Genomic DNA, 16,247 nt, shown 5'->3' with positions numbered 1-16,247 from the left:
ATCTAGTTGGGTTGGTTTCATTCAAACGTGACATTCATAGACAATGACCATAGACGATATGACTTTTCTTTTATCCTCGTATTTGTAATATAAAACACACATTTCTTTATTACGCTTACAAATTGTTTATGCTATTTGACTATGGATTTTGAACGAATGAGTGAATGAAAAAGCTGATGAATGAATGAAACTAGCCAGACTGATTTGATCTCAAAACTCGAACTTGCTGCTTTGCTTTGCTCGAAAACGTCTCGAAAAGGAATATAATCTAACCCAAACCAAAATCCAGCTCTAATTTCACAAAATGAAAGCAATTCATTTCATTTTTTTATTATGTGTATGCAGTGGTTTAGCAAAGAAATATCAGGATGATGAAAAACCGTCTTGGGCGAAGAAAGACATCAGAGATTTTTCCGATGCTGATATGGAACGGTAAATAACAGTAACCTAATCCAAAAAACCTTCTAGAATGTTACTGAATGAGACTTCTCTCTTACAGACTATTTGACCAATGGGAAGAAGACGAGGAACCATTACCAGAAGACGAACTTCCTGAGCATCTTCGGAAACCGCCGGCCTTAGATCTCACACAGATGGACATGTCGAACCCTGAAGAGGTGATGAAAGCCACGAAAAAAGGTCAAACACTGATGATGTTTGTAACTGTTGCCAACAAGCCTTCACGAGCAAGAACAGAGGAGTTGACTAAAATATGGCAAACAAGCCTATGGAATAACCACATTCAGGCTGAAAGGTATAACTTAATTCACTAGTTATATTCTAAAATAAGTACCTATTTTTAAACATTGTTTTAATCCTCCTCAATGCTTTCACTTTTGTAGGTACCTAATAGATGATGATAGAGCAATATTCATGTTCAAAGACGGCTCACAAGCATGGACTGCTAAGGAGTACCTTTTAGAACAAGAAGAATTGAAGGATGTCCAGTTGGAAAGCCAAACATATCCAGGAACAAAGCCTGATGTTAGAAATATTGCAATAAGGGATGAATTATAAGATCTGCAAGAACCACCATTCCATTTTTTAGTCTCAATGAATTGTTTTTTTGAGACTATCAAGTCTTGTTTTTATATCATTTATAGCCATAAGAGAAATTATTTTTATTGGAAGGTTTTTTTTTAATAAATCACAAATTTTTAAAGTATTGGTTTTATTATACAAAATAACAATTTATGATAAGTGTTATCAGTAACTTTGACACCTTATTACTGGGCTTATTGCTTTTTAAGCAGCCAAGACAACACAGTTATTTGTAAACAAGGCAGGAGTGATCCAGTATATTATAAATCCATTTGGTTTTGATATTTGTACAATATCAAAGTTTTTAGAATGCATCAGTAGCACGGAAATGTTCTTCATCAATTGTAGAATAAATATGACCTTCTCCACACATCCACTCCAGAATATTACTGAAATAAAAATTATATTTTTAAAATTAATAACTGTTTTATCATTTGTAAAAACGTCCCAACTGCAGGAAGTTAAATGTTTTATTCAAAAGTATTAATTGCTAAAGCAAATGTCTGTTCTCACCTACCAAATCTAAAAAAATAAAGTTTATGCCAATAATAAATATGTGTGCACTTACTCAAATTCTACTTGTGACATACGGTCCTTCAGTGTTACATACATGTCTTGTTTGCTGATGCCCTGATCCTGTGTGGATGCTCGAATAAGGTTAAAAACCATCATTTGGCGAGGATTCAAACCATTCACAGAACCAGCATCACTCACACCAACCATAGAGTTAGCTGGTAAACTGGCACCATTTTGTGTGGGATTGTTATTCGCCACTTTTTCCTGTAACATTTTAATGATATTAGTTTAGTGATAAAATGTAAGATGAAATGATCAATTCTGTGATATGCTGTATAAATATAAAATAAAAAGCCTATATAAGGACTGCAGAGCACACACCTGAAACAAAAATTGAATGAAAAATCAATGAAAAGAATAAAAAGCAGATGGTTTACCTTTTTAGATTCAGCTTCCATTTTGACCCTATTATTAATGCACTGCAGATAATGAAATGTAATCGCATTCACATCTGTTATAGGCATAATCTTGAATGCCATAACAACTTTCTTCCCTTTATTAGTTTTGACATTGCCATAAACCTGTATGTAGTCATTTACTTGTACTTTTGGAGCTGATTTGTCCTAAAAATAAATATTTGGTACACAAAACAATATAGAGGAAGTCATTACAAATATTAGAAACAAAGAATGTCTTACATCTTCATCCATAGCATCTTGATCCAGCCACAACACAGCTCTCATTCTACCTGTAATATCCTGTATTGTGTAGGTGATTTTTGTACTTTGCATCCTTATATTTCTCACACGGGCTACTATTGACACTATTTGAATTTCAGTACCCCATATCTTCACACCATCGTCACCACAGTGGAGTGCCTGCCTTATAACAATCGGCGCAGTACGAGAAGCCCGGCGCCCCTGAAAATAAACAACAGTAATCAATCACTTTGTTAAAATGTATAATACATGGAAAGCTTCTACCTAGATAGAGAAAACATACAGTTTTTTGTTGCTGATTTGGTGTGGTTACATTTCCAAATTGACTCGGTGAATTGAAAAATCCTCCTCCAACTGCGGATTGATCTAAAAACAGAAAGCGGTTAGCGAATATTACCGAGATAAGGGTAATCCAGTAACGCTTTGTTAGTTCATATTAACTTACCGTTCCACATTTTTAAGCTTTTGTCCTGTAATTCAGAGCAATTTATTTAGATTTTTTGTTTTACACCGCAACGCCAAACACACAATATCAATTAGCAAGTCCGTACTAGTTTGACATTTAATTCGGCGGGAAAACGTCAAAAAATGCATTTAAAAATATTATGTTGGCAGTACTGCACACGACGATTTTAAAAGATCCAATGGGCAGCAGTCAGTCAGTCTGACAAAAACCCACCCAGTCACAGAATTTTATTAAGTTAATTGAACGCATCTTTAATAATGACAGCTGTTTGTTTATCTTGTCTATGATTTTTTTGAAGTTGTTTTGAAGCGAACAACGTTGAATACTTACCTAGATTGTTCCTTTTTGTTAACTATTTTGTAAATAAAATGGCTTGCAACACGTTTCATAAAGGAAAATACTATATTGCTTTCAAAAGAGGCTTCGAAGACTGCAAAAAAGATATTACCGTGACAATAGACAAACTTTTCGATGCCGATTGTTTGGTTAGTTGATGTTTACAAAACTTGTTGCTTATTATTTCAATAGTAATTTCTTGCAATATATTGGAATTTAAATTTCCAGAAGATATCTTTATCGGATGACAATGACCCCACATTTTTGTGTGTAGTGACGGTCACTCGTTGTGATTATGAAGATTTGAAGAAACAACAAGGTTTGCTAATAGACTTCGATAATTTTCCGTCTCAGCTGGTGAGACTACTACAACAATGTGCATCAAACAATATGTGAGTAATAATAACAATATCATCTTATTAACACACAAACTTAGTGTATATCATAAATTTTACTTTTTATTGTTGGCTTGATTAAGTTGATATAACAAAAAGCTCAGTGAGGCGTGGGTACTTAGTTCATCTTGTGATGGATGTACCTTACCCAATTGGATTCCCAGTAGTAGTGAAATAGTTGTGAGCCCATGTTATGGTATAAACTTTGTCAAACTTTAAAGAATAGAACATAACTCTGACTATATTCTTACAGGTTCCTTATAATGCAGCAAGCAAACCCAATACAATATTACTTTGAGATTATTGAACACAATGAGTTCAAGCGGCTTGTACACCTATCACTGAGGACAGGACCTGCATCAGATGCTGACATTAAACAACATATGGCTGATACCATTGATAACCTGAAAGTAAGAGCTGTATCCACTCGTAACTCACTTAACACTTATTAAAGATTATCTAAGGAATTTCTAATATTTCTAATCAATTCTTTTCTCACCTATTTAAACAGAAGACATTGGCTGCACTAAAAAGTACCTCATCAAGCTCGGAAGCCATGTTGAATGATAAATGCATTAATTTGGAGAGGAAGGTACATGACTTGACACATGCTCTTAGCAAAATGGAAGAAGATAAGCTTAGAAGAGAGTCTGAGTACCAGGAGTCTATAAAACATGAGAAGGATAGAATAGCACAAGTATGTACCTACTTGATGTTTTATTTCAACGTACTGTTGCCTGTAGATGTTCTATTATTAGACAAGCCTAGACTTAAAAAGAATAATCCCCACTGTTCCATTTCATTAGTGGGTCAAATATTTTTTCAGGAAAGAATACAGTGGCAAAAAAACATGGAAATGAACTCAAAAGTTCATTTGGCTACATCACAGGAAACCCTGAACAGGAAGGACAAACAGATTGATGAATTAAATACCCTTTGTAAGCAATTAAGAGAAAACATTGGGCTGTTAGAAAACCAATTAAGGTAATTATAATTCATATTTTCTTATATTTACACCTGTGTGTGCTAGTTTAATTCTGGGTAAAAATTGAGACAAAGTTTTTACCTAGATTGATACTAACATGTCCGTAGCAAGGTTTAGTTAACAAAAATCACTATAAGGTGATGTTATAACATTTGTATACAGATTGAACTTAATTTTGCTTGTTTTAGTGAGAAGTCACAACGTCTGAATCTGTTAGAAGCAGAGGTTCAAAAATCGCACATTGAAGTAGCTACACTTAAAGCCAAGAATGCATCCCTAGATAGAGAAGTTATGGACAAAGAAAAAATGTACAATCAACTAAATAATAGATGCTTACATTTGGAAAAGGTACATCCTATTGTTATATGTTTTAACTTTACTTACTTTTCCTGAAGGTATTTAATGATATATTTTGTTCTTTTTCAGACTATTAAAGACAATACTGACAGCATCAAAGACTTGAGTAATTCCCTGCATATCACTAAAAAGGAAAAGGTTTGCCCTTTTCTCACTATTCAGATTTTTAAAGCATCATATAACATAGCATCATGCTTGCATCGTGAAGTAGAGTTTACTTTTGTAGCAATAATTACTGTTTTTTTTTTACTAATAATAATTAAAAAGCGTTCAAGTTACTTTTCTTACTATTTTCAGAATAGCTTAGAAGAGAGGCTGGCTCTTAGTGAATCATTAGCGAAGAAGAGTAATGAAGCAGCACATTCTACATCAGAGCAGTTATTAAAAGCCAACCAAATAATATCCAAACAAAATTCTGACCTCATGGAAATGAAGGAGAAGGTTAATATTATTTTTTAAAGATTTATTTTGAAGCAAATGGAATTCTATAGTATCTGCTTAGCCTGGTGGGAAATAAGCATGAGTTTATGTACACTTCTCATCAAAAAAATCGAAACACTTCCGTTTTCATTGTTTCTGTCCGAATTTAACACAAAAAAGAATTCATACGATGAAAAAAAATACATAAATGTATAGCTGGCAGTTTGGCCATTACAGTAATAAGCGAAAATTCTAAATTCAAAATTAGAATTTCATTTCTTTATCTTATAAACGAAATGAATCACTGTTTTGAGACAAATGTGTGTTTAGGGTTGGAGTACATTTAGCGTTTAAAAACTAAAAATTGGCGCCTATCCTTAAACTTTTTGTTTTTTATTTCAATACTGTGACTTTGGGACGTCTGAAAAAAGGTTTTTTTTCTAAAACGTATGGATACTTCGCCCACAGAAGCCGCCCAAGTTGTGGCATTGCTGGATTCTGGCCTTAGTCAGCGTGTTGTGGCTGCAAGACTGCATCTAAGCCTGTCATCTGTTCATAGAGTCTATAAACGTTATCGGGAGACTGGTTTGTTCACGCGCCGTTCAGGATCTGGCAGGAATCGGGTCACTTCTGAGCGAGATGATCGATTTATTGTAACAACTTCTTTAAGAAATCGACGCCTTAACGCTTTTCAACTGCAGCAGCGGCTTCGTGTTGTACGAAGGGTGGCTGTAAGTGACTCTACAATTAGAAGAAGGTTGAAGGATCGTGGACTGGTACCGCATAAGCCAGCAAATGGGCCGAAATTAACTGCAGACCATCGAAGAGCGCGCCTTAACTTTGCACGTGAGCACCTAAATTGGTCATACCTACAGAACCGCCACCATAGCTGACCTTTTCTTCAATGCAGCATTGTGCATAGCGTTCTCCGTCTCTTCTGTAGACCTTGTTCCTTCCGTCGTTACCATACAGCATAATTTTACACTCATCAGAAAAGAGAACTTTGCTCCACTGTAGGTATGACCAATTTAGGTGCTCACGTGCAAAGTTAAGGCGCGCTCTTCGATGGTCTGCAATTAATTTCGGCCCATTTGCTGGCTTATGCGGTACCAGTCCACGATCCTTCAACCTTCTTCTAATTGTAGAGTCACTTACAGCCACCCTTCGTACAACACGAAGCCGCTGCTGCAGTTGAAAAGCGTTAAGGCGTCGATTTCTTAAAGAAGTTGTTACAATAAATCGATCATCTCGCTCAGAAGTGACCCGATTCCTGCCAGATCCTGAACGGCGCGTGAACAAACCAGTCTCCCGATAACGTTTATAGACTCTATGAACAGATGACAGGCTTAGATGCAGTCTTGCAGCCACAACACGCTGACTAAGGCCAGAATCCAGCAATGCCACAACTTGGGCGGCTTCTGTGGGCGAAGTATCCATACGTTTTAGAAAAAAAAACCTTTTTTCAGACGTCCCAAAGTCACAGTATTGAAATAAAAAACAAAAAGTTTAAGGATAGGCGCCAATTTTTAGTTTTTAAACGCTAAATGTACTCCAACCCTAAACACACATTTGTCTCAAAACAGTGATTCATTTCGTTTATAAGATAAACAAATGAAATTCTAATTTTGAATTTAGAATTTTCGCTTATTACTGTAATGGCCAAACTGCCAGCTATACATTTATGTATTTTTTTTCATCGTATGAATTCTTTTTTGTGTTAAATTCGGACAGAAACAATGAAAACGGAAGTGTTTCGATTTTTTTGATGAGAAGTGTATTTTGAAGAAAATTGATGTCGATTTTCTCAGCTTTGCATTTCCCAATACAAGTTAATGCAGTATTTTCTTTTTTATTGCTGAGCAAAAATGGTCTCACTTCAGTTTTCAGACATTTAGTTTCAATATTTTATTTCAGCTCATGTGCAGAACAGCAATTGCTTTAGAGCAAGAGAAGGTGATAGAACGCAATAGTAAAGAGATAGAAGACTTGAAATTGGAGATTTCTAGTGCAAAAGAAATTATGGACAAACTAAAGGATGATTTGCATAGTTTGAAAGATAAATGTGAGGCCACTGAACAAGCACTGAAGGATAGAGATGAGACCATCAAGAATAACAATATGGGTAAGATAATACAGGATTTAAAGCCTCTTATTACTCTGAGCAGCGCAATAGTCATACATATATGCATAACTTTTATTAACAGTGTTCAACTACCGCGTATGCTCGCGCTACCAAGCCGCCGAACGTACGTACGCACCTCTATAGCACCTCATATTGAAAAACATGATTATTTTTGTTTACAGTTATCCAATGGCTACATAAGAAAATGGAAAGCAGTTGTGCACCCAATGACATGCTTCAGAGTAGAAATAGTTCTGGCAACCCCTCGGCCACCAGCTCCACACCATACTTCCTGACCAGAAGTACTCAGAACTATACCAATACCTCTGAAGAATCAATTAACTTCTATGGAACGTAAGTGACTAAAGAATCTTACATTGTTTAGCCTGTGAGATCCCACTGATGGGCAAAGGTCTCCCCCATGTTTCAGCATCTGAACATTGTTTCAAACAGAAAGGTATTTACAGAATGAAAAATTTTAAAATAATATATTTCAGTTGCACAAATTTTGGTTTACAGATCTCACATAGAAGAAAGTCCTCAGCTTGAAATAAGAGACAAGAACAGCAAGGTTGGGTTAGATCCGAAGTACCTCCAACCAGCTTCTGAGTCAAATACAGCCAAGAGTAAAAGTAACTAATGTTATTTGCATATATAGAAATGTATCTATGATATCAAATAAACTTTGTCTGGCAGTGTATAATTAAACAATGCTGAATTACAGGTACTGGTAAAATAACATCAGCCGAAAATCTAAGTCAGAAGGGAAAAGAGAACAAAAACATTGAACTTCCTAAAGTTGACTACAGAGAGAAGAAATCTGGGCAAAGTTCTACTTATCGAGCGACACCAGTGTCTGCTTACTTCCCTTAACATAACCATAATGAATAAGTTACTTGTTCTGTGCAATAAATTGTAATGAATTCGCAATCTGATGTCTTTCCTTATAGAAATTTCATACAGAAATCTAATACATTATCAAAGTGTGGTAATGATGTAATAGGCGTAGAGGGAGGATCTACCTCTACGATACTAAAAAAGTGAGTTCTTCTCAAAGACTACGTGGTTCTACTGCATAATAGAAAAGTTACCGTCGTGAATTCATAATGTGTGCAACCATCGAAGATAAGAAAAGTAACTGCTTTTAGTTTTGGAGTTTGAGTAAAATAGCCTATTCACAAACCTACATGTTGGGCGCTGGACATCCTTTATGACTGTGAATGGGACGGATGGATATTCCAACAATAATTTTTCTGGTCTGTGAACCATAAACTATAAGGGGTGAATGAATGAGTGAAGGAAATGCGAGAATGATATGATGACGGATTGGGAGGGGAAGGTCGGTCAGTCATCACGAATTCCAGTGATTCATACAAAGTAATTTGCAATTATTTTGGTTTCGTTTTTGTATTACCTAACTCATTTTTATAATAGACATGAATTATAGTTACAGTGAAAAATAAAAATAATCCGTGCGATGCAGAGAACTGCATGGATTATGTCCGACGCGTCAGTTTTTTTTTATAAAAAAAATATTTAATTTACCTGGTGGAAGTGTCTTCGAAGACAATGCCTTTCAACTTCTTGTGCTGCGTGAGGCCCGGTGTGGAGGACATCGTGGAGCTGGACTACTCGCACCAGTCGCTGACGGAGGTACCTACCGACGTGTTTGTGTACGAGCGCACGCTTGAGATCCTGCTGTGCCAGAGCAACCGCATCACGGAGTTGCCGCGCCAGCTCTTCATGTGCCATGGCCTCAAATACTTGAACCTCAGCGACAACGAGCTGCAAGTCATACCTAACGCTATATCGTCTCTGGTAAATCTCCAACATTTTAATATAAGTCGGAATACGCTCGCTTCTATACCCGACACAATGAAGGCATTGAAATATCTAATGTTCTTGGATCTCAGTGTTAACCCATTGGAGAAGCTGCCAGACGCCATCACCAATCTTATTGCACTCCAAGACTTATATCTTAATGACACTTATCTTGAGTATCTTCCTGGAAACTTTGGACGTCTTGCAAACTTAAGAATTTTAGAATTGAGAGACAATTATTTAATGATACTTCCCAAATCCCTTTCACGTTCAACAGAACTCTTAAGATTAGATATTGGACAAAATGAATTTCAACAATTTCCAGAAGTAATTGGGAAATTTTTAAAACTAAAAGAATTATGGATAGACAACAACAGCTTCACTGACATACCATCTGTAATAAAACCTTTAGAACATTTGATACATTTGGAAGCAAGTAACAATATGATTGAAGAGCTAGCTCCAGAAATTGGATATTGCACACAGTTGGTAGATATCAGTTTGTCATCAAATAGTTTGACCCAACTTCCAGACAGTATTGGACAACTAAGCAATTTGACTACTCTTAAACTGGACAACAACAGATTATATTGTATACCTGAAAGCATAGGGCAACTAGCAAGCCTTGAAGAATTAATGCTGATGAGCAATTATTTGGAAAAAATACCTTCTTCCATTGGCCTTCTTCGAAAATTACAATATTTAAATATTGATGATAATATGTTACGAGCAATTCCTCCTGAAATTGGGAGCTGTGTGAAATTATCTGTGTTATCCCTACGAGCAAATAAATTAACAAAGATCCCTCCAGAAATTGGCCATTTATCTTCTTTAAAAGTTTTAAACTTGGTGAGAAACTCACTAAGTTGTCTTCCTCAGTCCTTATTAAATTGTGATAATTTAGTAGCCCTCTGGCTATCAGAAAATCAAAGCAAACCTTTAGTGCCTATGCATTCTGAAGTGGATCCCCAAACTTATGAACAAGTCCTTACTTGTTTCCTCTTCCCCCAAGTGCCTTTAACCCCCATTGATGTGAAATCTGATAATGAAAAACCTGAAAATACAGAGACACAGTCTTCTGCTCGCCATATTAGTTTTGTAGATATGAAAGCAACTCCTAAAATCCCTGAAAAACCAGGCCAGCTTCGGAGAGCGCCTACCCCTTATCCAAAGGAATTGAGGGCGTTGGCTAAACATGCCAGAAATATACACAAAGATGGTGCCCAAGATGTAACTCCTATGCAGAATGCTGTACACATTAAAGCTGCCAAAATTACACCCACATTGCAGCAGAGATTTGCATCTGATAACAAGAAAGAAATAGAAGATCAGGACAACCCTGATGGCACACCTCAAGATGCCATGAAAGTATCTGTGTATGACAACCTACCAACAGATAATACATATGATAAACCTTTGGATCTTACATATGAGCCAGATAGAACCTACAAAAGTGTTGATCATGCTTTATATCCTGAAAATGAGGGAGCCCCAAACAATGAATTTAAAAATGATGGTTCAGTACATTGTCGTTTACCACAACATCAATACAGTACAAAACAAAATGAAAAATATGCTTCTAGACAAGATGTTGAAAGAAATAGTGCACCTCTACCACAAAATATTTATGGTAGTCACAAGGAACATAATTATCAACATGCAAATGATGGTACTTATAGGAGCAGTTTAGACGAAACTCGTAATCGCTTGCAGAGATTAAGTCTCAGCTCCCAAGACAGACATTCAAATAATGAAACTATATTAGCACCAACTTTTGAAGGCAGCCAATACCATGCCAGAAATATAGTGAATTTGCCTCCTTTCGAGCCCCAGTACGCAAGGAAAGATCAAGTTATGTGCCATACAGTACCAGAAGGAAATTATCACGAAAGTGTTTATGACAGTGATACTTACGCTCAGGCTAAAGAAAAAATGTTCCAACGCAATTACGATTACGGTTATCATCCGCGCGGCAGCCGCGATTTGCCGAGTCCAAGGCTTCATACCGTGAGTCAGGTGGTAAGTTCAACAACTATGCCAAATCTGAGTAACTATAACAATATGTACCCAGGTTCCAGTGCAGATGGCCATCGATACACTCCAACCATTCATCAAACTCCTACAAACGCTAATATTTACGGTATAGCTGCATCAAGTCCTACTTATGTATCATCACAATCGCCGGAGTTGTATTCTCCTACTGGTCATACTAATACGACAAATCCGTATCGTATGACGAACACTCCGCTAATTTCCGATGATGGTAGTTACAGTCATGTGCACTCCCCAACTAGTCAGAATATGTATGACTTGTATGATGCTATACCAGCTTCTTCAAATCCACCGAGTGTGATTGCCCACCACCGACACAGTCCTAGCGGGTTACCAGAGCCGGTGTACGGTCGCCAGCCTCCGCCTTACCACATCGCGGCTCCGTACACTAAGCACGCGCAATATTTTAATGGCACGGGCGGATAGTGGCGACAGAAAAAGGGAAACCCGTCAGGTTTCTCGCAGGGTTATTGTGAACACTGTGAACAGTTTTAAATTTTATTTATGCCTTTTTTCAGTATCTGTTTTTTTTAGACGTGCAATTAAATGTGATAATAATGTAATAATGGCGAATGTAATTGTTGAGGTGCTAAGAGACGGATCATGTTATGGAATGTTATCCAAAAGAATTGCAGAGATGGTTACTTTTTTAATAATTTGTAAGTTAACTTCTATGCCTCTTAACCGAAATTGGGGCAGTACGATATATTATTATAGGAGACAGTTTTGTAGGTACTTGTTAAGTACGAGGTGTAACAACTATGTTGTTTCATTATATTGTTATGAATGTAGATTACTATGGATATTGGGATGATAGTTCAAGTTATTGTTTAAAATGCGAAATTTTAATACATTGACTTTTTTATTGCGTGACTTTGACGAGAGCATATTAAATATGAAAATATTATGGAGTAATAAGGTAATGAATAATAGAAAATGATTGATGGAATATGTAATGTAGATAATAATAAATTAATAATTATAATATGTATGATAAATAACAATTGACTATAACATGACATCTCCAAGGCTTGCATAAAATTATCATTTCTATATAATTATATTTTTGTATTAAATATCTTGTGATACTATTATACTTTACATTTGTATTTTTCAATATTTTTTTATTTTCTATTAAAGCATTTTACAATGATTCCAAGGTATCATATTACTATAGCACTTGAATGTAAAAAATATGTAAATATATTTTTATATAAATACCTACTTATGAAGTCTATTCAGCACTGTCCTACCTACAGCTATAGTTATGTCTCGTATTTTTTTTTATTACGTATATAGTCACTTATATTTTTGATTATCGCTCACGAATTTTAATATTATTGGCGCGAAATTATGATTTAAATTATGTTTAATGTTAAAGAAATATTTGTTGTGAAGAATATAATTTAAAAGGTCTCAAGAGTTTAATGTTCTGGTGTCATATAAAAATAATTTTAAACATATTATAAATTATACCTATATGAACATGTATTATAATAATTAACTGTGATTATTTGAAGAAATCACATACGTAAATATAAGGTAACTAACAATTAATACCTATCTGAAGTATTATGCAATAGTTTAAAAAACTCTAGTCATTATGCAATTAAGTAATAGGTATAAATATGTTGAAAAAATATTTTTGGTGGAAAAAAATACTTACTCGAAATATTTTGGGACCATAATTATTAGGGCGTCAAAATTGAAAATTGTACTTACTTGTTTTATAAAATTTTCTTACGGAAACTTTTATATGTATAAGTGAATATGGTCACAAAATTGATTGTAATGTTTAATATTGTCTGTTAAAATTTTGTGGACATTTATCTAATGTTGCAATGCTATTATTAAAAGTAACTCAGTTATTGCAATTTAACTTTATATGTTTACTCGGAAGGTACTTTGTTGTAGGGCTTGAGTACCTACATCCTATATAGTAAATGAGTTTTGTAAATAAATCCTTCCATAGGTTTAGATATGAAAAAGTATGTAAATAACTCGATAAGAACTATTAATATTCTGTCATTTTATATTAAGTTTACTCCAGAAGCTATAGGACTCATATCGTTACTAAATCATTGGGCAATATCAACATTTTTAGCCAATGTTACCTAAAATATAGCGACAAAATGACTTCCTCTTTATATATGAATTAATTTCTATAAATATGAGGTAAAATATGACAAAGTTACGTTGCCTAGTACTGTCGTTAAGGATATGAGTGCTGTTGCAAATATGTCTATTAATAACTTATAATCTAATGTTTGTATTACGTGAAAACCAAAACGCTACACCTTCTGAAGACTGAAACCTAAAACATATCATTTAACCGAGTATTTTCTTGTAACTATATTAATTTATTTAATGGTGTCTATATTTCAGTAAGTTATTATGCAAGATGACATCCTACTTATGAAACTGTATATTTGTACATATTATTACGCATGCAGTAAAATCACATATTATAGCTACCTATTTGTGTTATCGATGTCAAATATTAGTCTGATTAGCTCGACTAGAAGGGCACTGGGAAAAGTAGAATAGTTTATCGTAAGAGGCACTATCTACATGGGTAATTCAATAGCGAGCACATGATAATGAATTATATTAAATGTGCTAGAAGTCAAGGAACTTAATTTAATAATATTTCTTATATTCATTAGCAGCAATTAAGTTTCCTGGCTATTAATTATGAGGTGTTAATTGCAGTTTTGTGTTTCTATCAATATACAACTACTTTAGTTATCTATGAATGTTAGACCACCAATAATCACTATACTTTTAATTCAAGTGAATTTAAATATCTACGTCAAAAACTGGTGTCGTTGTTAATAGATTGTAAGTATACATACATCTTTTGGAAATTTTGGAAGTCGTAACTTTTCCAAAACTCGCGTGCATGGCCTATCCATTTTCTTTTGTACTGGGCGGAAGTGTCTATGTAACCCGACGACGATTGTCGACACAGGTATAATCAGTATCAGTGCTCTTCCTTAATGTGCCAATGTTACTAATTAACAAAAAAAGAAAATCGCCCATAACCACTTGCTCACACACACACACACACACACACACACACCTACATCTATTGACTCAAAAAATTCGCGATACCCCTCTGTCCAATACCTATAACTCTGTAAAAGCTCGAAAATTTTACTAAATTACTTACCTATATATTGCGCAATATCTACAAATAAAATAGGCACATGAGAAATCACCTAGGCACCTACCTACCCACTTTCATACTAATACAGAAAATCTAGCTGTTATATCTACCTATTTGCCATTTAAAACAAACAATTACAGTGTACAAAGTATATAAACAGCAGTTAACAAGTTGAATTAATGTATTTCTGTGATGTTAACTAATAAATTATGTAATAATTAATGATTGTTTACGAGTAGGTAGATACCTAAATGCAGTTTTAAAGCTTTGAAATGAAATACTTTGGTACATACGTTTATAAATTTTTAAATTGCCCGAATCTGTATTGTAATATGAAAATTTTTGTGCCATATACCCACATTGAAAAGTTCGTCCCGGAAAATCCAGTGCATTGACATTGTACCTACTATAAGATGATCAAACATTAAAAACAAGATTATCATTAAGTATTCATGACCAATACTGTTGAGTTTACAGTACAAAACGATTTTATACTTGGCATTTTTGAATACGAGGGCCTAATCGCTCTATTATGTAAAATTAATCGTAATTAGAGCTCCATAGACGGTCAATAGGCACTAACTATCCCTCACTTGAAACGTTGCAAATAACTCTTCAGTGAACTTTTATTGTCCATAGAAACTAAACACTTTAGTAGCCTCGTAAGACCGACATCCATACATAATAGTTAAACAATGGAGTTTAATTTGAATTTATAAGGACTTTAGGCCTTACGACTACTTATAGAACTGCGCCATGACTAGTGGAGCACTAAATACGCCATTTGAATGAAAATAAGTAAAATAACTCGGATAAGAAATGTTTATGTTTAAAACATATAAGTCATTGAACAGGGATACCTATGTTTTATTTATGTGACAGCAGCGTTTATAATTTTAATTTTGTAGAAATCTTAAACAGGTTTCAAATAATTATGCTTCATCAACATTAATTAAGCAGCGGTAGAGTAGGATTTAATAAAATGTTTGAAATTGTACTACTGACTTTTATTGCTTGAAGAACCCAAGACACATCATCACGTCCGTGATTCCTACTGGAGTAGATAGAAATAAAAATATATTAAACATCTTTTAACGTACGCTGTGGACGGACACTTTAGTTACCTTTGCTATAGACACAAACGTAGCATCACGCCTGTATCCTCGAAGGGGTAGGTAGAGGAATGTAACGGAGAGGAGGACGTAGGGGTGTGTACCTATGCAATGCCCGAATTGAAAACCTAATAAACAACATCATGCATTTTAAGTTTTTCTCGGCAGCAGAGATCTTGCACCCTGCCTACATTTTAGGTACATATTAGAAGTCGATATAATATACAATCGGGTAGAATGTTACAAAATATAATACGACTACTTACGTACTTTTACCTACTTAACTATTTTATACAAGGGGATAAGGGATGCTCGATAAGGGTCGGTTGGATCACAACAAAATTAGTTCAGTAGTTTCTTTTCAGGTCAATAGGTATTGAGATTTACATGCAATGTGCAGATACTTATATAAACATCAACCTTGGAGGGTGCATTTACGTCCAACAGGTGACTGAGGGTTTCAGCAAACGAGTAGGTGTTCATTAGCACCTACTAATTACATTAATTATTCATGTGTAGGCAAACACGTAAACTTGATACTGGCTAATTGACATCCAAATTGATGATAAGGATATTAAAACAGTTATTGAAATAACATTTTAGTTGATATCCCTATAGTGTAATCCCTACTACTGTCATAATATTTACCTAACGTTTAATACTGAATTGAAAATCTTTAAGCGTACAAGTCGAGGAAAGAATTTAATAAAGTCCTACTATTAGTACTCTTGCATTG

At 34.8% G+C, this 16,247-nt stretch overlaps 4 protein-coding genes across 4 annotated transcripts; 3 read left to right on the top strand and 1 right to left on the bottom strand.

Annotated features, from left to right (window-relative positions):
* The first annotated feature begins 184 nt into the window (after positions 1 to 184).
* On the top strand, positions 185 to 1,162 carry LOC126372029 (LDLR chaperone boca). Its single transcript, XM_050017531.1, has 3 exons — positions 185 to 432; positions 500 to 754; positions 843 to 1,162. Exons 1-3 carry the CDS (start codon positions 305 to 307, stop codon positions 1,015 to 1,017), a joined length of 558 nt encoding a protein of 185 aa, XP_049873488.1. The 5' UTR covers positions 185 to 304; the 3' UTR covers positions 1,018 to 1,162.
* Positions 1,155 to 2,849, bottom strand: LOC126372028 (replication protein A 32 kDa subunit). Its single transcript, XM_050017530.1, has 6 exons — positions 2,722 to 2,849; positions 2,560 to 2,642; positions 2,256 to 2,477; positions 1,995 to 2,180; positions 1,610 to 1,821; positions 1,155 to 1,430 (listed from the first exon to the last, which is right to left on the bottom strand). The coding sequence occupies exons 1-6, from the start codon at positions 2,729 to 2,731 to the stop codon at positions 1,346 to 1,348; spliced, it is 798 nt and encodes a 265-aa protein (XP_049873487.1). The 5' UTR covers positions 2,732 to 2,849; the 3' UTR covers positions 1,155 to 1,345.
* A 191-nt stretch (positions 2,850 to 3,040) lies between these two features.
* LOC126372214 (spindle assembly abnormal protein 6 homolog) lies at positions 3,041 to 8,287 on the top strand. The gene is made up of 12 exons (XM_050017871.1): positions 3,041 to 3,227; positions 3,307 to 3,470; positions 3,727 to 3,883; positions 3,985 to 4,170; positions 4,300 to 4,457; positions 4,647 to 4,806; positions 4,885 to 4,953; positions 5,113 to 5,256; positions 7,150 to 7,357; positions 7,540 to 7,711; positions 7,877 to 7,989; positions 8,082 to 8,287. The coding sequence occupies exons 1-12, from the start codon at positions 3,111 to 3,113 to the stop codon at positions 8,228 to 8,230; spliced, it is 1,797 nt and encodes a 598-aa protein (XP_049873828.1). The 5' UTR covers positions 3,041 to 3,110; the 3' UTR covers positions 8,231 to 8,287.
* Positions 8,288 to 8,688: 401 nt separating this feature from the next.
* LOC126372221 (protein lap1) lies at positions 8,689 to 15,396 on the top strand. Its single transcript, XM_050017884.1, has one exon. It carries the CDS (start codon positions 8,927 to 8,929, stop codon positions 11,654 to 11,656), a length of 2,730 nt encoding a protein of 909 aa, XP_049873841.1. The 5' UTR covers positions 8,689 to 8,926; the 3' UTR covers positions 11,657 to 15,396.
* The last annotated feature ends 851 nt before the right edge of the window (positions 15,397 to 16,247 follow it).

Source organism: Pectinophora gossypiella, chromosome 13 (assembly GCF_024362695.1).
Source record: "Pectinophora gossypiella chromosome 13, ilPecGoss1.1, whole genome shotgun sequence".
Lineage (NCBI taxonomy): Eukaryota > Metazoa > Arthropoda > Insecta > Lepidoptera > Gelechiidae > Pectinophora > Pectinophora gossypiella.
The sequence above is the reverse complement of the archived record's forward strand: the minus strand, read 5'-3'. Positions and strand labels throughout refer to the sequence as shown.

Excerpts from the sequence above, each read along its gene's own strand:
- LOC126372029 (XM_050017531.1), top strand. The coding sequence starts at position 305 with ATGAAAGCAATTCATTTCATTTTTTTATTATGTGTATGCAGTGGTTTA. Across the intron at positions 433-499 it reads TCCGATGCTGATATGGAACG|ACTATTTGACCAATGGGAAG; the intron begins GTAAATAACAGT and ends TCTCTCTTACAG. Across the intron at positions 755-842 it reads AACCACATTCAGGCTGAAAG|GTACCTAATAGATGATGATA; the intron begins GTATAACTTAAT and ends TCACTTTTGTAG.
- LOC126372221 (XM_050017884.1), top strand. The coding sequence starts at position 8,927 with ATGCCTTTCAACTTCTTGTGCTGCGTGAGGCCCGGTGTGGAGGACATC.
- LOC126372214 (XM_050017871.1), top strand. The coding sequence starts at position 3,111 with ATGGCTTGCAACACGTTTCATAAAGGAAAATACTATATTGCTTTCAAA. Across the intron at positions 3,884-3,984 it reads ATACCATTGATAACCTGAAA|AAGACATTGGCTGCACTAAA; the intron begins GTAAGAGCTGTA and ends CTATTTAAACAG. Across the intron at positions 7,712-7,876 it reads TCAATTAACTTCTATGGAAC|ATCTCACATAGAAGAAAGTC; the intron begins GTAAGTGACTAA and ends TTTGGTTTACAG.
- LOC126372028 (XM_050017530.1), bottom strand. Across the intron at positions 2,478-2,559 it reads CAAATCAGCAACAAAAAACT|GGGCGCCGGGCTTCTCGTAC; the intron begins GTATGTTTTCTC and ends GTTTATTTTCAG. Across the intron at positions 1,431-1,609 it reads ATGTCACAAGTAGAATTTGA|TAATATTCTGGAGTGGATGT; the intron begins GTAAGTGCACAC and ends TTTTTATTTCAG.